The sequence below is a fragment of the Sciurus vulgaris genome (assembly GCF_902686455.1).
Source record: "Sciurus vulgaris genome assembly, chromosome: 17".
NCBI classification, from domain to species: Eukaryota; Metazoa; Chordata; class Mammalia; order Rodentia; family Sciuridae; genus Sciurus; species Sciurus vulgaris.
The window spans coordinates 30,957,152-30,971,172 of NC_136478.1; the positions used below are offsets into that span (position 1 = coordinate 30,957,152).

Below are 14,021 nucleotides of genomic sequence, written 5' to 3' on the forward strand. Positions count from 1 at the left end.
AAGATACAGAGTAAAACATTACTTGATGCCAAGTAACTCTCAGCAATTATCTTTCTGTGTCATATAGTATCTCTACTAGTTTAAAAATATAAAAACTAATATAATGCCCACATATTTGGCTAATGTGCTTTTTTCTTGCTGTCTTTCTCCATAATGTTTTCAAAATACAATTTAAAATAATGACAAGTAGTACTAATTTATTATTTCTGGATTTTTTTTTTCTTATGTCTTAGAGGCTCTAACAGATCAGCACACAGCATTTCGCACAAAAAGAGGTCAGAAGAATGTTTTCAAATGACTAATACTTCATTATGATGAGATATCACTTGTTCCCTAAAATAATCCTAATATAATCCACTGTAGAGGTATTAAAAAAAAAAAAAAAAAGATTTAGGTTTCTAAATGTAGTACAACTACTAAAATACTCTTATTGAAAGTTAAAAATATTATATGCAGTACTACATTTCCTCCTGATAACAAAGTTTAAGTCTACAGTTCAAATCCTGACAATGCATGTGGTTAAAAGATACACAGACCTGTCAAATATGTCAATAATATAGATTTATAATTGATTATTAGAAAATAACCCCCTTTGGTGTTAAAGTAACACACTTGTCAAAGCAACTTAATACGATACTGAAGAACATGGAAGAAATGTACGTGTTGACCTATACTATCATTTCATTTTTTCGTAATTACATATGGGAAAATGGCCAGCATTATTCTAGTAAAAATTAAGCTATATTTTCTCATACTGAATAAGTTAAATATAAGTTTGCCTAAGTTAAGGATAACATATGAAGAAAAAGCCAGGCCATATAATATTAGGAGCTTTGATCACTGCCCTTACCTCAACTCTTGCAGCAGCCCAGGAGCCTTGAGCCACTACTCTCCAAATGGATAAGAAGCTGCATAAGGAAGAAGAAAGGCCATTCAGGGGCTTTCTGGCCCCATAATTCAACAATTGCCACCACCCCTATGGCCTACAGTTGTATTTTAAATATTAGAAAGCAGAGGGTGGCCTGAATTATTATGACCTTCACTCTCTATATATATATTTTTTAACTTCACAGGTTATTTTGAATATCCACCTATTTTTGTAAAAAAAAAAAAAAAAAAAAAAAGGTAAAATGCACAATATTTATGTCTATGTTAGGGGATTTTTAATATATTCAGTTATATTCTTTTCTTCAATAGAAGCAGACTAAAGGAATTGTCTCTAGGAATGACTCAATTCATTTTCTTTGTCATTTGTATATGATTTTTTAAAATGAATATTTCTATCATTAAGTTCACTTAAAAGCACTCAATAAGCACAGGATAATACCAATAGACACTTTTCCATGTTAAAAGCCATCAAGGACTTTGCATTATTACTTAATCTTTGAGGGCTTCAGTTTTATTATCTTGAAAAATGAAGGGTTTGGAGAGGATATGTAAGTTTCCTCCCAAATCTAATATTCTATGGTAATACTACTAGGAGCATATTGTAATAATGCTGTCCTGCAAATTATACCATATAATAAAATGTATTTTTAGTACTAAACTACAGTGTAAGTAGACATAAAGCAGTATTTTGCTACCTAAATAATTCTAAGAGTGTTTCATTTCTCGGAAAATAAATGTAATACTCACTTGAGAGTCTTGATCTTTGAATGCATGTGATGGCATATGCTCTGCATCAGATATTTCATCTGAAGACTCATTTTTTCTTTTCTGTTTCTTACCCAATGTAATAATGAGTTTGCTGTTTCAAGAGGAAAAGAACAAACAGTAAGAACTTTGCATTTTTCTATTTTGGGTCAAATTAAGATTATCATTATAAACTTTCTTCTATTTTCTACCACTTGCATGTCCAACCAAAAATGATAAGTATTCAGAAATTCATAAAGACATTTTCAAATTATACCTCTATTCTACCAGAATGAAAAAAACCTAATACTACAGTTAATGTACTTGTAAGCACAGAAAGCTAGTCAAGTCCTATCTCTTGTTTTTAGAATATACTTAACATTTTAGGACATACATAACTATTACATAAAAAACAATTTATTTCTTTTCTTATAGATTTGGACTATAAGATCATGAGGAGCTGTTTTTCACTCTTCCCTTTAATTAAATTTAAATTCCATTTATCGACCATGAATACCTCCGTACCCTAGGAAACCTCTATTTTTTTTATACCCTATGGTAATTCTACCTTATTTGACAATTCAACAATTAATTTTTCTTCAATACTTTTATTTATGTTTAGAGTGAGAAATAAAGTGGCATGGTGGTGCACGCCTATAGTCCTAGCAACTTGGGAGGCTGGGACAGGAAGATTCCAAGTTCCAGGTCAGCCTCAGCAACTTAGCAAGACCCTGTCTCAAAAAGGGATGGGGGGGCCTGGGGATGTGGTTCAATGGTTAAGTGCCCCAGGTTCAATCTGTGATACCAAAGGGGGAAAAAAAAACATTTTTTATATTTCTACAGTATGTATGTATCCTCAGAACATTTCTGTATGTGTTTATATGTATTAAGTATTTTCAAACATATCAAGGAGATATATACAAATTAAGAGTGTAATTTTTTTCCTTGATGACAAATAGAAGTATATGGCTCTCACATATGTGCCTTAACAGAACATTAGTAAAACACTATATTAATCATAAACCATTCTAACTGCAAATCATCAGAATTCTACTTTAGATATCTATATTCCAAAAACTGAAAAATCCCCCAAATATTTTCAGGAATGGTATACCAGAAAGATTTCAGAATTCTTTGAGTGATTATTTATTAATGTGGGAGAGCTTAAAAGTTAACAGTGTGTACTTTGAAATCACAGTATCAAAGATATAAACCCTGAACCCAACATTCACCCATCTGTGGGACCCTGAGCAAAATGCTTGCCTGTAAACATAGGGGTAGTAAGTATAACAGCTACCTCCCTCTTGAAAATGAAGTAGGACAATATGTGTAATGGTTTGGATCTTAAATGTCTCCCATAAGTTCAGGTTTTGTAGGCTTAGTACTCCTCTGATGGCACTACTAGGAGGTGGCAGTACTTTAAAGAAGTGAGGCCTAGTTGGAGGAAGTCACTGGGGTCGTGTACTTGAAGGGGATGGGACCCTGGCACATTCTTCTCCCTCTCTTTGCTTCCCATCTGCAACAAGGTAAGCAGCCTAGACTCTACCACATGCTCCCAGCCATGATGTTTTGCTCCACCACATGTCCTCGGTGACCATGGACTAAAACCTCTGAAACCATGAGACAAAATACATCTTTCCTTCCTATAAGTCCTTTATCTCAGGAATTTTGTCACAGACATGAAAAGTTTACCAATACAGTATGTTAACTTTAGCACAGTCCTAACTAATAGAAACTACTGCTAATTAATACATGTTCAGCCCTTTCCTAGGTTCAGAGATTGAATATGAAGATAGTCTTTAACCTGAAAGTCACCAGACAATGATCACAGCTAAACTGCTAAGTGGATATTAGCACAGGATACAATGTGAACAGTGTATTCTTTCATTGAAAATTAAAGAAAGTATTACAGCTGGGGTGGTGAAACAGGCCCATAGTCCCAGAGGCTCAGGAGGCTGCAGCAGGATGGTGAGTTCAAAGTCTACCTCAGCAACTTAGCAAGGCACCAAGCAACTCAGTGAGACCCTGTCTCTAAATAAAATATATAAAAAGGGCCGGGGATGTGGCTTAGTAGTGAAGGGCCCCTGGGTTCAATCCCCAGTACCAAAAAATTAAAAATTATATAAATAAAATAGGAGTGTTACAGAAATGATACAATTTGATATAGCAACTGATTGATGAAACAGTTTAACAGGTAGTGAAAAAAGAGGGTACATTCCAGGCAGGGAGATACCACAGAAGAGTGAGGTGAATATGCCATGGTGACAGCATGACAGGGACACAGAGTATTACAGAAGGAGGAAGCAGAAAATTGAAAAATTATATATGGTGAAGATTATAGAAGGCCTTGAAAAGACATGAAAGAGTTAAAATATTTTAAGGTTAGTTTTTAAGCTCCACAGGGTAAGAATTTAAACAAAATCTACCTATCTTAGCACTGGCAACTAATACTTAATAAAAAGGCACTGAGATTTTTGAATAAATAAAAACAAAATACAGTAAGATAAGAATTTAAAGAAGGGAACAATGTGATTGGAAGAACTAAAGTATAAGACAGAGAAACTATTGATAAGGTAAATAACAATTAAGTATAATCCAGGGCCATGGCACTATGAATGAACACTGAAGAAAGACCTAGTATTTTACTGTGGAAACAGAGCCAATAAGATTTGGTATTGACTAGCTGACAAAATATGAAGGAAGATAAATGTACAGTGAGTTTTCCTCTTTATTATACTTGTACTGACTATGTACAACAAGATAATGGCAATTCAACTAGCTATCTTACCTGCACTGTTTTGAATATGTGAAGAAAGTAAATAAGAGTGTACATATACAGCTCATGCTGGAACCAGAATATACAAAAAGATATTCTGAAACAAATTAAGGAACCAACCAAAGCTACACTCTTCCTCTTGCCACTTTCATTGTTTATGTCTTCCCTCTGACACTTATTTTTCCTTATTCTGGTTTCACAACTAAAAAATCTCAGAGGTCACGTCTACTGTCAGATCCCACGTGATCTTGATCTCCCTTTTCTACAGCTTTCAAAAGTCATTTCACATCAGGTGTGGTTGCACATGCCTGTAATCCCAATGATTTGGGAAGATCACAAGTTCTAGGCCAGCCACAGCAGCCCTAAGCAAATGTTCAATACTGTTTCAAAATAAAAAGGACTGGGGATGTAGCTGAGTAGTAAAGCCCCCCTGTGCTCAATTCTCAGTATGAGGCGGGGCTGTCATTTCACTTTCGTTTCTAAACCCACTATAATCTGAACTCTTGAAGCTACTTTTCATATTGATAGTTTCTATGTATTCATTGTTTACTATGAGTCAGCATCTGTGCTGACTTTACCTGTTTTCCTTCAACTGATGTTCATATAACTTGGAGAGGCAAGTATAATTTTATAGAGACATGAAATCGAGACTTCAAGAAATCCAATAACTTGCTTAAAAGTCACACAGAGTATGAAAAGACACAGATATTACACATGCCTCACTCTAAAGCCTAAATTCCCAATGTGTACAGCCATAGATAACCTTTAAAATGTCAAATCCAATAGAAAATGTTAAAGTCCTATGTACCAATGTTTAACTAATCACCATTTTCTTTTTTGTTCCCTTGGCTACATTATGCAATAGTCAAACTTCCTCTCACTATACTTTCGTTCCACTTCCTCTATCCATTCCTTGAATGTTGATTTTCAGCAGGAGTCAGTTCTTTTGGTGGGGTGGGGGATGGGGCAGGGATGGTACTGGTGATTGAACCTTGGGGCACTTTACCATTGAGCTGCATCCCAAGCCCTTTCTATTTATTTATTTCTAAATTTTGAGACAGGGTTTTGCTAAGTCACTTAGGGCCTTACTAAGCTGCTGAGGATGGCCTTGAACTTGTGATCCTTCCGTCTCACCCTCCTGAGTTGCCGGAACTGCAGGCGTATGCCACCATGCCTGGGCAGAATTCAGTGATCTTTTCTGCCAGCCCCTCAAACTTCGGTGTTTCTCAAACATCTGTCTTCAGACTTCTTATCTCTTTACATACAGTAAATGGAAGATTTAATTTATTCTACAGTCATGCACCACACAACATCTCAGTCAATGATGTACCAAAATATTGTAGAGCAGAAAAATTCCTATCACCTAATGACCTCTCAGCTGGTCTTAGTGCAATGCATTGTTCAATGTGTTTGTGATGATGCTGGTATAAATAAACCTATTGTGCTGCTAGTCACCTATATTACAATCATAAGAATAAAATGTGACTCACAGCACAGGCTTATTTACAATGCACGTGACTGGCAGCTCATGTAATTCATAATACTTGATAATAAATGACTATGATACTGATTTCTGTAATTATACATTTTAACACTTTAAATTCTTTATATTCTTACTTAAAAAAACACATTTACTGGGGTTGGGGTTGTGGCTCAGTGATAGAGTGCTTGCCAGGCATGTGTGAGGCACTGGGTTCGATTCTCAGCACCACACATAAATAATAAATAAATGTCCATCAACAACTAAAAAAAATTTTAAAATATAAAAAACAAAAACAAAAAACACATTAATTATAAAACATTATGCTGTATTACTCCGCCAGCAGCCCCATACATTTTGTATATACAGTCTCTTAAATACCACGTTGAGTGATTGACCTTATCATCTAGGATTGTACTAAGCACACTCTGTGATGTTGACACAAGGTCAAAATCACCCCAAGGGACTGGGGTATAGCTTAGTGTTAAAGTGCCCGCTTAGCATTCTCAAAGCCCTAGGATTAATCCTCAGCACCAAAGGAGGGGGGGAATGACCTAATAAAACATTTCGTAGAATGTGTCCCCATCATTTACTAGACACATACTATTCTTTACTGCTACCTAGAAGTTGAAGATTCTCAAATTCGCTTTATACTTTTCTCCCAACCTTCAGACTCACAAAGGCAGACTCATATGAATATCTCACAGGTATAATCACAATATCAAAATGCCTACAAATCTAATCCTTCCTTTTTCATAAGTTTAAGAATGTAACAGACTACTATGATTAATATTAAACTATGATATAAATTCAGAAGGTGCATATATCGAGGATCAATGACTTTTCTCAAAAGAAAATATGTATGTAACAAACTTCCATATTAAGAAACAAGAAATTTGTTTTCCAAAAACCCCTTTATGCCTCTTCATCCACTAATAACCTTCTCCTAAGGATATCCATTATTCTCCTTGTGATTATTTGATAAAGCCGCAGGTATTTATACAGATGATTGTCAATGGCAAGCTCAGTAAGTAAAATTGGGCAGTAGAAATATTTATCTGATGCACTTTCCCACTTGCTGTCCACTGCCAACATTTATGGATATCTTCACTAGTTTCTACATTAGAACCCTAGTTAAATGAGAGTTCCATTCTTAAGAATTTCCTATGAAATGCAAATTAAGGTCGATTAATATACTTTAATATACTGCTTTAAAAGGCATTTTCTTCATGATTAGTTAGCTAAATGAATTATGTAAAACAAATGTTCTGATATAATATTTGTGTGGCTCCCTTAAAGACTCAAATCCTATTAAATAAAAACTTCAACAAGATGGGTGCAGTGGTACATGCCTGTAATCCCAGTGATTCAGGAGACTGAGGCAAGAAGATCCCAAGTTCAAGGCTAGCCTGGGAAATTTTAGCAGACCTTGTCTCAAAATGAAAAATAAAAGGGGGTAGGAATGTAGCTCAGTGTTACTCACCCCTGAGTTCAAACGTAAGCACAAGGGTGGGGGTGGCACGGCACAACAAAATAAGACATAGTCACATATTTTTTATAATTTATAAATGACTATGAAGTGGTTATACTATTTCTTTCCAGTAGTATAAGAGGATAAAAAAAGATTTTTTACCAGGCATGGTGGTGCACGCCTATAATCCCAGTGACTCAGGAGGCTGAGGCAGGAGAATCACAAGATTATGGCCAGCTTTAGCAATTTAGTGAGATCCTGCCTCAAAATTAAAAAAAAAAAAAAAAAAAAAAAATTTAAAAGGACTAGGTAGGCTAATTCTGGATTCAACTTCTTCTAGTACTGGGGTTGCGGGATCTCTCAAAGTACTAAGCTGTTTCAACATTATTTTAAATTTTTTTTTCCTTCCTTTTGTGGGGACTGGTGATTGAATTCAGGGGCCCTCTACCACTGAGCCACAAACCCAGTTCTTTTTATTTATTGATTTACTTTGAGACAGAGTCCTGCTAAATTGCTTAGGGCCCCACTAAATTGCTGAGGCTAGTCTCAAATTTGTGATCCTTCTGCCTCAGCCTCCTGAGTCACTGGGATTACAGGCATATACTACCAACCCCTAGTTTATTTAAGGATTTTAAAACCAGGGCTACCTACATAAAACATCAGTTAGAAACTGACATCCTATCAGTTTATTGTATGTTCTAAAGTAGTACCTAGATGGATATCAGATTGGTAGTTCCTAAATGTATGGGGTAGGTTTCATTAGAAAGCTGTCTGTTTACTGGGCATTGTGGCACAAACCTATAATCCCAGCTACTTTGAATGCTGAGGCAGAAAGATTGTAGGTTTGAGGCCAAACAGCAAATTATTAAGACCCTGTCTTAAAATTTAAAGGTAACTAGGGAAGTACCTCAGTGGTAGACCACTTCCTTAGCACATGTAAAGTCCTGGGTTCAATGCCCAGTACTGCAAAATTTAAATAAAGAAATTTGCCTGTTTAAAGTACAGATTCCAAGCTGGACACAGTGGTGTATGCCTGTAATCCCAGGGTCCAGGGAGGCTGGAGTAGGAGGAGGGTGTCATAAGTTCAAAACCAGTCTCAGCAATTTAACCCCTCAGCAGTTTAGAAGACTCCATCACAAAATAAAAAATAAAAAGGACTGGGAGTATAGCTCAGTGATAAAAATATCCGTGGGTTCAATCCCCAGTTTGGATCAAAACAAAACAAAGCAAAACAGATTCCTCAGGAGGAAATGTCAAATTAAGAGATGTTCTACAAAAGCTAGCCGACATGTTTCAAAAGTGAAAACCCAGGGCTGGGGATGTAGCTCAACGGTAAAGTGCTTGCCTCACAGGTTTAAGGCCTTGGGTTCAATCCCCAGTAGTAATCATCAAAAAGAAAAGAAAAAAAAAAGTAAACACTCATAAAAGACAGGGCTGGGGTTGTGGCTCAATGGTAGAGCGCTTGTCTAGCATGTATAAAGCACTGGGTTTGATTCTCAGCACCACATGTAAATAAAGAAATTAAGTAAAGGTCCAAGGACAAATTTAAATTTTTTTTTTAAATTTAAAAAAAGGAAGAGGAATTATTGAGGAATTGTTGCCAATTAAGAGGAGTTTAAGGAGGCCTGAAAACAAAATGAAATGTGGGATCCTGAATTGGATTCTGGCCAAATAAGAAATCAACAACAACCAAAAAGGAACAACTAACAATATCGGCATGAAAGATATAGAATTAGTAACAGAATTGTAAAAAATGTTTATTTCCTGGCTTTGGAATTATGGTATGGTTACATAAAATGTTAACATTTGGAAACTGGGAGTAAAACCTAAGGGAACTCTGACCTACTTTTGCAAGTCTAAAATTATTTCAAAATAAAATATAAAAAAGAGCCTCTCAGCTGGAGCAGTGAGGTGTTCTCGGCCCTTGCTTCCCGACCCATAGCCTCCTCCGAAGCGCCATGGCTCCTAGGAAGGGTGGCAGTTGGGTGAACAAGACCAACTCCATACGGAGCTGAAAGCTCACTTCCTTTCTTAAGGATTTCGACCGTGAAGTGCAAGTACAAATCAAGCAAATTGAATCAGACAGGCAGAACCTTCTCAAGGAGGTGGATAACCTGTACAACATCGAGATCCTATGGCTCCCCAAGGCTCTGTGTGAGATGAACTGGCTTGACTACTTTGCCCTTGGAGGAAACAAACAGGCCCTGGAAGAGGCAGCAACAGCTGACGTGGATATCACAGAAATAAACAAACTACCTGAAGAAGCTATCCAGACTCTGCAAAAACACGAAAGGTAATACAAGTGGATGAAATGATAGTGGAAGAAGAGGAGGAGGAAAACAAACATAAGAATCTTCAAACTACAAGAGTCAAAAGGTGTCCTACATCCAAGAAGAGAATCCAGTCTGTGCAAGGAAAAGGCAAAAGCAAAAGGTCAAGCCACGACAGCACTGTGACCCCAGCTGTGGGCTGATTAGAGCTGTTCATGGTGAAACCAACTCCAGGCCTGACACCCAGGTTTGACTCCAGTGTCTTCAAGACCCCAGGCCAGTGCACTCCAACAGCCAGAGAGCATCAACATCTCTGCCAACGGCAATCCTCTTGCTGACAGCAAAGAGATCTTCCTGACTGTGCCAGTGGGCGGTGGAGCAAGCATGCCATTATTGGCCAGTGACTTGCTGAGGATTGATATTGCACAGATGAATCCAGAGGCTTTAGGGAACATTAAGAAACCCTCGAGTCATCTCACCCAAAACTGCAGCAGCATACGGACCCCCAAGTGAGAAGACAGCAGGACAATAGAGGTTGTAGCAGTGACCACGGTAGCAGAACGTGCACATGTCTCCTCCAGTTCCACCAACTGTCTCCTGCCCTTTCAATGCTGGGTACTAAGTGGGGCCTTGGAATCTTTCACCTGCTATGCCCAATAGTTCCTGTCAAGCTGACATGAGTTTTGAGTTTATCAAAAAGACCAAAAACTGGTTTGGAGACAGCTTCCATGTCTTGCACCTCTACCTATCTAGTTAGTGGGAATCTGGAGAAGGGAATTAAAGGACTTAGTCTAGGAATTTAAGTGACTGGCTGCAGAGTAACTGTCTCTAAGCTACATGTGGTCCAGCAGTCCCTGCCAGGTCTTTAGACTCTGCAGACAGCACTTCTCTTAATGGGATCACTGGGGTAGCAAAGGGTGCCTTAGCTGGTGATGTCATTATGTGCATAGCCTCTACAGGTGCTTTGGCTGATGATGTCATTTCGTGTTTAGCCTATGCCTGGGGCATAGACTAGTTGTGTAGAGTCAACAGTGATATCCTTATGCTCTGACCAGCCTCTATACCCCAAAGGGCTATGTACTATGTTCCAGGAATTTGGGGAACGAGAGTATTCACCTCCTGACTTTCAGGCACACAGCTTTCTCTTGTATGGCTCTTTAGTTATATTTTGTATTAACTCAGTCCTATACAGACTGAATTGTTTCAAGTTGTTTTATTCTCCTTTTCATGAGACTTTTGTACATATTGTTTCCCTACCTGCTTTCAATAAATTTTGGTTTTGTTTTTTAATCAATAAAAAATAAATAAATAAAAAATTAAAAAAATAAAAAAGAACCCATCAGATGTGCAAGTCCCAACCCCAGGATTCTTATTTAGTAAGTGGGATCCCAATATGACTTGTAAAATATTCCCCCAAGAGATTCTGAGGCTCTCCTGGGTTGGAGAACAACTGACACATGTGCAACTATTGTAGAAAATGCTAGAAACAAATATTCAGGATAATAAAACCATTTTATATTTATAGAACACTTAAAATTTTGATGTGCCTTTGCCTCCAATATCTCAATTGATGCTGAGAAAAATTCTAAAATTGACAAGGCAGATACTCATCCTGAAACAGAGAAAGTTCAGTTCCAAAAGATCAAACAAATTGCCAAAGTCACAAGCCTAGTAAAACAACAATAAAGGTCTCTTTATTTCTTAGATTTCTATTTCTATTTGATTTTAAAATAAAATAGCATATATACTTCAACCAGTCAATAAAGATTTAACATCAATAAACAGTTAAATGAATAAAGAGAAATCTAAAACTAAATTATCTTTTAGTAAATCATTAACAATAGTTTATCTGACTTTTTTCTTTTTTTTCCTCCTAGTATTGATGATTGAATTCAGGGGCCTTGAACTTGCTAGGCAAGTACTCTACCACTGACTTATATCCACAGCCTGGCTAGATGACTTAGGAGCAACCAGAAATCTCTATTGCCTGCACAATAGCCACAATAGCAAAAGACAGTCACAAATATTACCTAAAGAAAATCAGGGGCTGCAGTTGTGGCTCAGTGGCAGAGTACTTCTCTAGCCTGTGTGAGGCACTGGGTTCGATCCTCAGCACCACATAAAAATAAATTAATAAAATAAAGGTCTAAAAAAATTTAAAAAAAGAAAATCAGAAAATTGAAACATAATACAAATAATATAATTAAACAAAATACCTAATAGCCACAGAGCACCCTATTCTTCTATCATGGGTTAGTTCCTATATTAATTCTAAAATAAAATTTCATTATAAATGAAAATAAAACTTCACTATAAATAATTCTTCAAATAAAGTGATGTGTTATCTAATAAGATATATTCCCAAAGGAAAGTAATAAAGTAATGCAGAATAAATTAATAACAAAGACTTTATGCAAGTTTTGATTTTAAAAACCATGAACAGAATCTGTTAATCAGTGTTAGCAAACTACAGCAACAGATATTTGGGCAAGTAAAAAAAAAAAAAAAACTAAATATCAAAACATTGCTTGTTTCTGGCAGAAAAGGGTAATTGAAACTAAGGTATGAATTTGAAATGCTAATTCATTTCGTAGGTATAGGCACTAGAAAACTGCAGTGTTTATACTTGACATGTGTATACTTGATTTTTAGATGCAATTTATGCACTCATCCAAATCCTGCCCACAAGTTATTAGATGCTGTGTAACAAGTTGTATTCTCTAAATGTGTCAATCTGTAATTTCCTCCTGTTGATTCTCTCATTGCAATAATTGGACAATGAATCTAAACCAATTACTCCATTTGTTTTAATTAATATACCCAATTTATCATAAGTGAAAAAACAGATAATACTGTTTATATTCACATTATTTTTCTCTTTGCAAGTCAAAAAAAAGGAAGTAAGGTTATTTTAAATGTCAAAGATAAACTTTATTACTTTTAAAAATAAATACATTTAACTCAGAGAAATGCTTCCCATTTAAATTTCAACTCAAGGTCCAAGCTTAAACTCATCTTGCAAAAACAAATAAGTTTTAAACTGATTCTTTAATTTAGGTTAAATTGTAATCCTTCAATATGTGAAAGCAACATTGTAAACTTTTGGTAACTTGGATTATTATTTCCTGATTAAAGTTGGACATCATTTTTTTTTTTCAAAAGAGTGAATTAAATGATATGTCAATATACATTCTACTGTCATGTAAGCTTTTACAAAGAACAAATATCCCAGTCACTGGGATTATGAGTGTGTACCACGGTGCTTGGTTGAGATTTTTGAATTTTATTTTTATTTTTTGGTGCTTGGAATCAAACCCTGAGCCTTGTGCATGTCTGGCAAGCACTCTACCACTGAGCTATATCCCTGATCTCTACTGTAGTAGTGAACCTTCAAAAAGAAAAAGGAACTGGGTGGCCCACACCTGTAATCCCAGTGAGGAGGATAGCAAATTTGAGGACAGCCACTGCTATTTAGCTAAACACTCCTTCAAAATAAAAAATAAAAATAACTGGGGATGTGTCTCAGTGATAAAGCACCCCAGGGTTTAATCCCCAGTGCTGCAAAACAAACAATAATCTAGGTGTTTCATACTGTAACTAAAAGAAAAGGCTATTTCTAATACTTGATATGTAGTATTTCTGTAATAAATAAAATTATGAACAATAAAAAAAGAAAAGGTTAATCATGAAGGATTATAACTGATTAAACTTATATAGCTCTGGGAATATTTATTTATTCATTCATTCATTCATGTATGTGGTGATGATCGAACCCAGTACTAGGCAAGCGCTCTAACACTGAGCTACAACCCCAGCCCCATGAGAACATTTTTAAATATCAAAAGCATTAGGGTTAGGGTTAGGATTAGTCAGATAATCTAACACAAGGAGGTAAATTCTACATGACAACATGGAAACAGTTTAAATGTCACAAATTTTTAAATGCTTCAAATTATGCGAAATTCTACCAAATAATCTAATACTAAACCGAGCCATACAAAAATTTCTACGAAATTCTGTGAGTCTTAGAATAAATTTTATTAATTTATTTTAGAATCTAACTCTAATATTGCTAAACCATTGTTTATGATCCTATGGCTTTATAAATGGATATCATTTAGTATTTAATCTTCTTTCCATTTATTTATCCATAAAATTCATTCCATTCATGAAACATGTACCTATTATAGGAATATCTGCTATTCTACATCTGGTAGCTATTTAAACTTAACTGCCATAATCATGAAAATTGTCAAAGTTTAAAATAAGTTGCTTTCCAGTCCTATTTCACCCTTCATTTTGCTCCTGCCATTTCTATTTCAATTTACACCCTTCCACGTAACCACTCTCAAATTTCAGGCACATTTCAAACAAAATTTCCTTACCATCCCA

The 14,021-nt window shown here is 35.8% G+C and overlaps 1 protein-coding gene and 1 pseudogene across 9 annotated transcripts in view; one reads left to right on the forward strand and one right to left on the reverse strand.

Moving 5' to 3' along the window:
• Positions 1-14,021, reverse strand: part of CHD9 (chromodomain helicase DNA binding protein 9) — a 195,183-nt gene that overhangs the window by 88,609 nt on the left and 92,553 nt on the right. For 7 of the 8 annotated variants that reach the window (XM_079118515.1, XM_079118514.1, XM_079118513.1 and 4 more), the window contains one exon: positions 1,636-1,747. In XM_079118515.1, coding sequence (XP_078974641.1) covers positions 1,636-1,747 — 112 coding nt within the window. Of the gene's footprint in view, positions 1-850; positions 909-1,635; positions 1,748-14,021 lie in introns of those variants that run through there. The other variant, XM_079118519.1, reaches the window with a different exon arrangement.
• On the forward strand, positions 6,141-13,735 carry LOC306648406 (borealin-like; annotated as a pseudogene). Its single transcript has one exon. The product of its transcript is annotated as a borealin-like (transcript).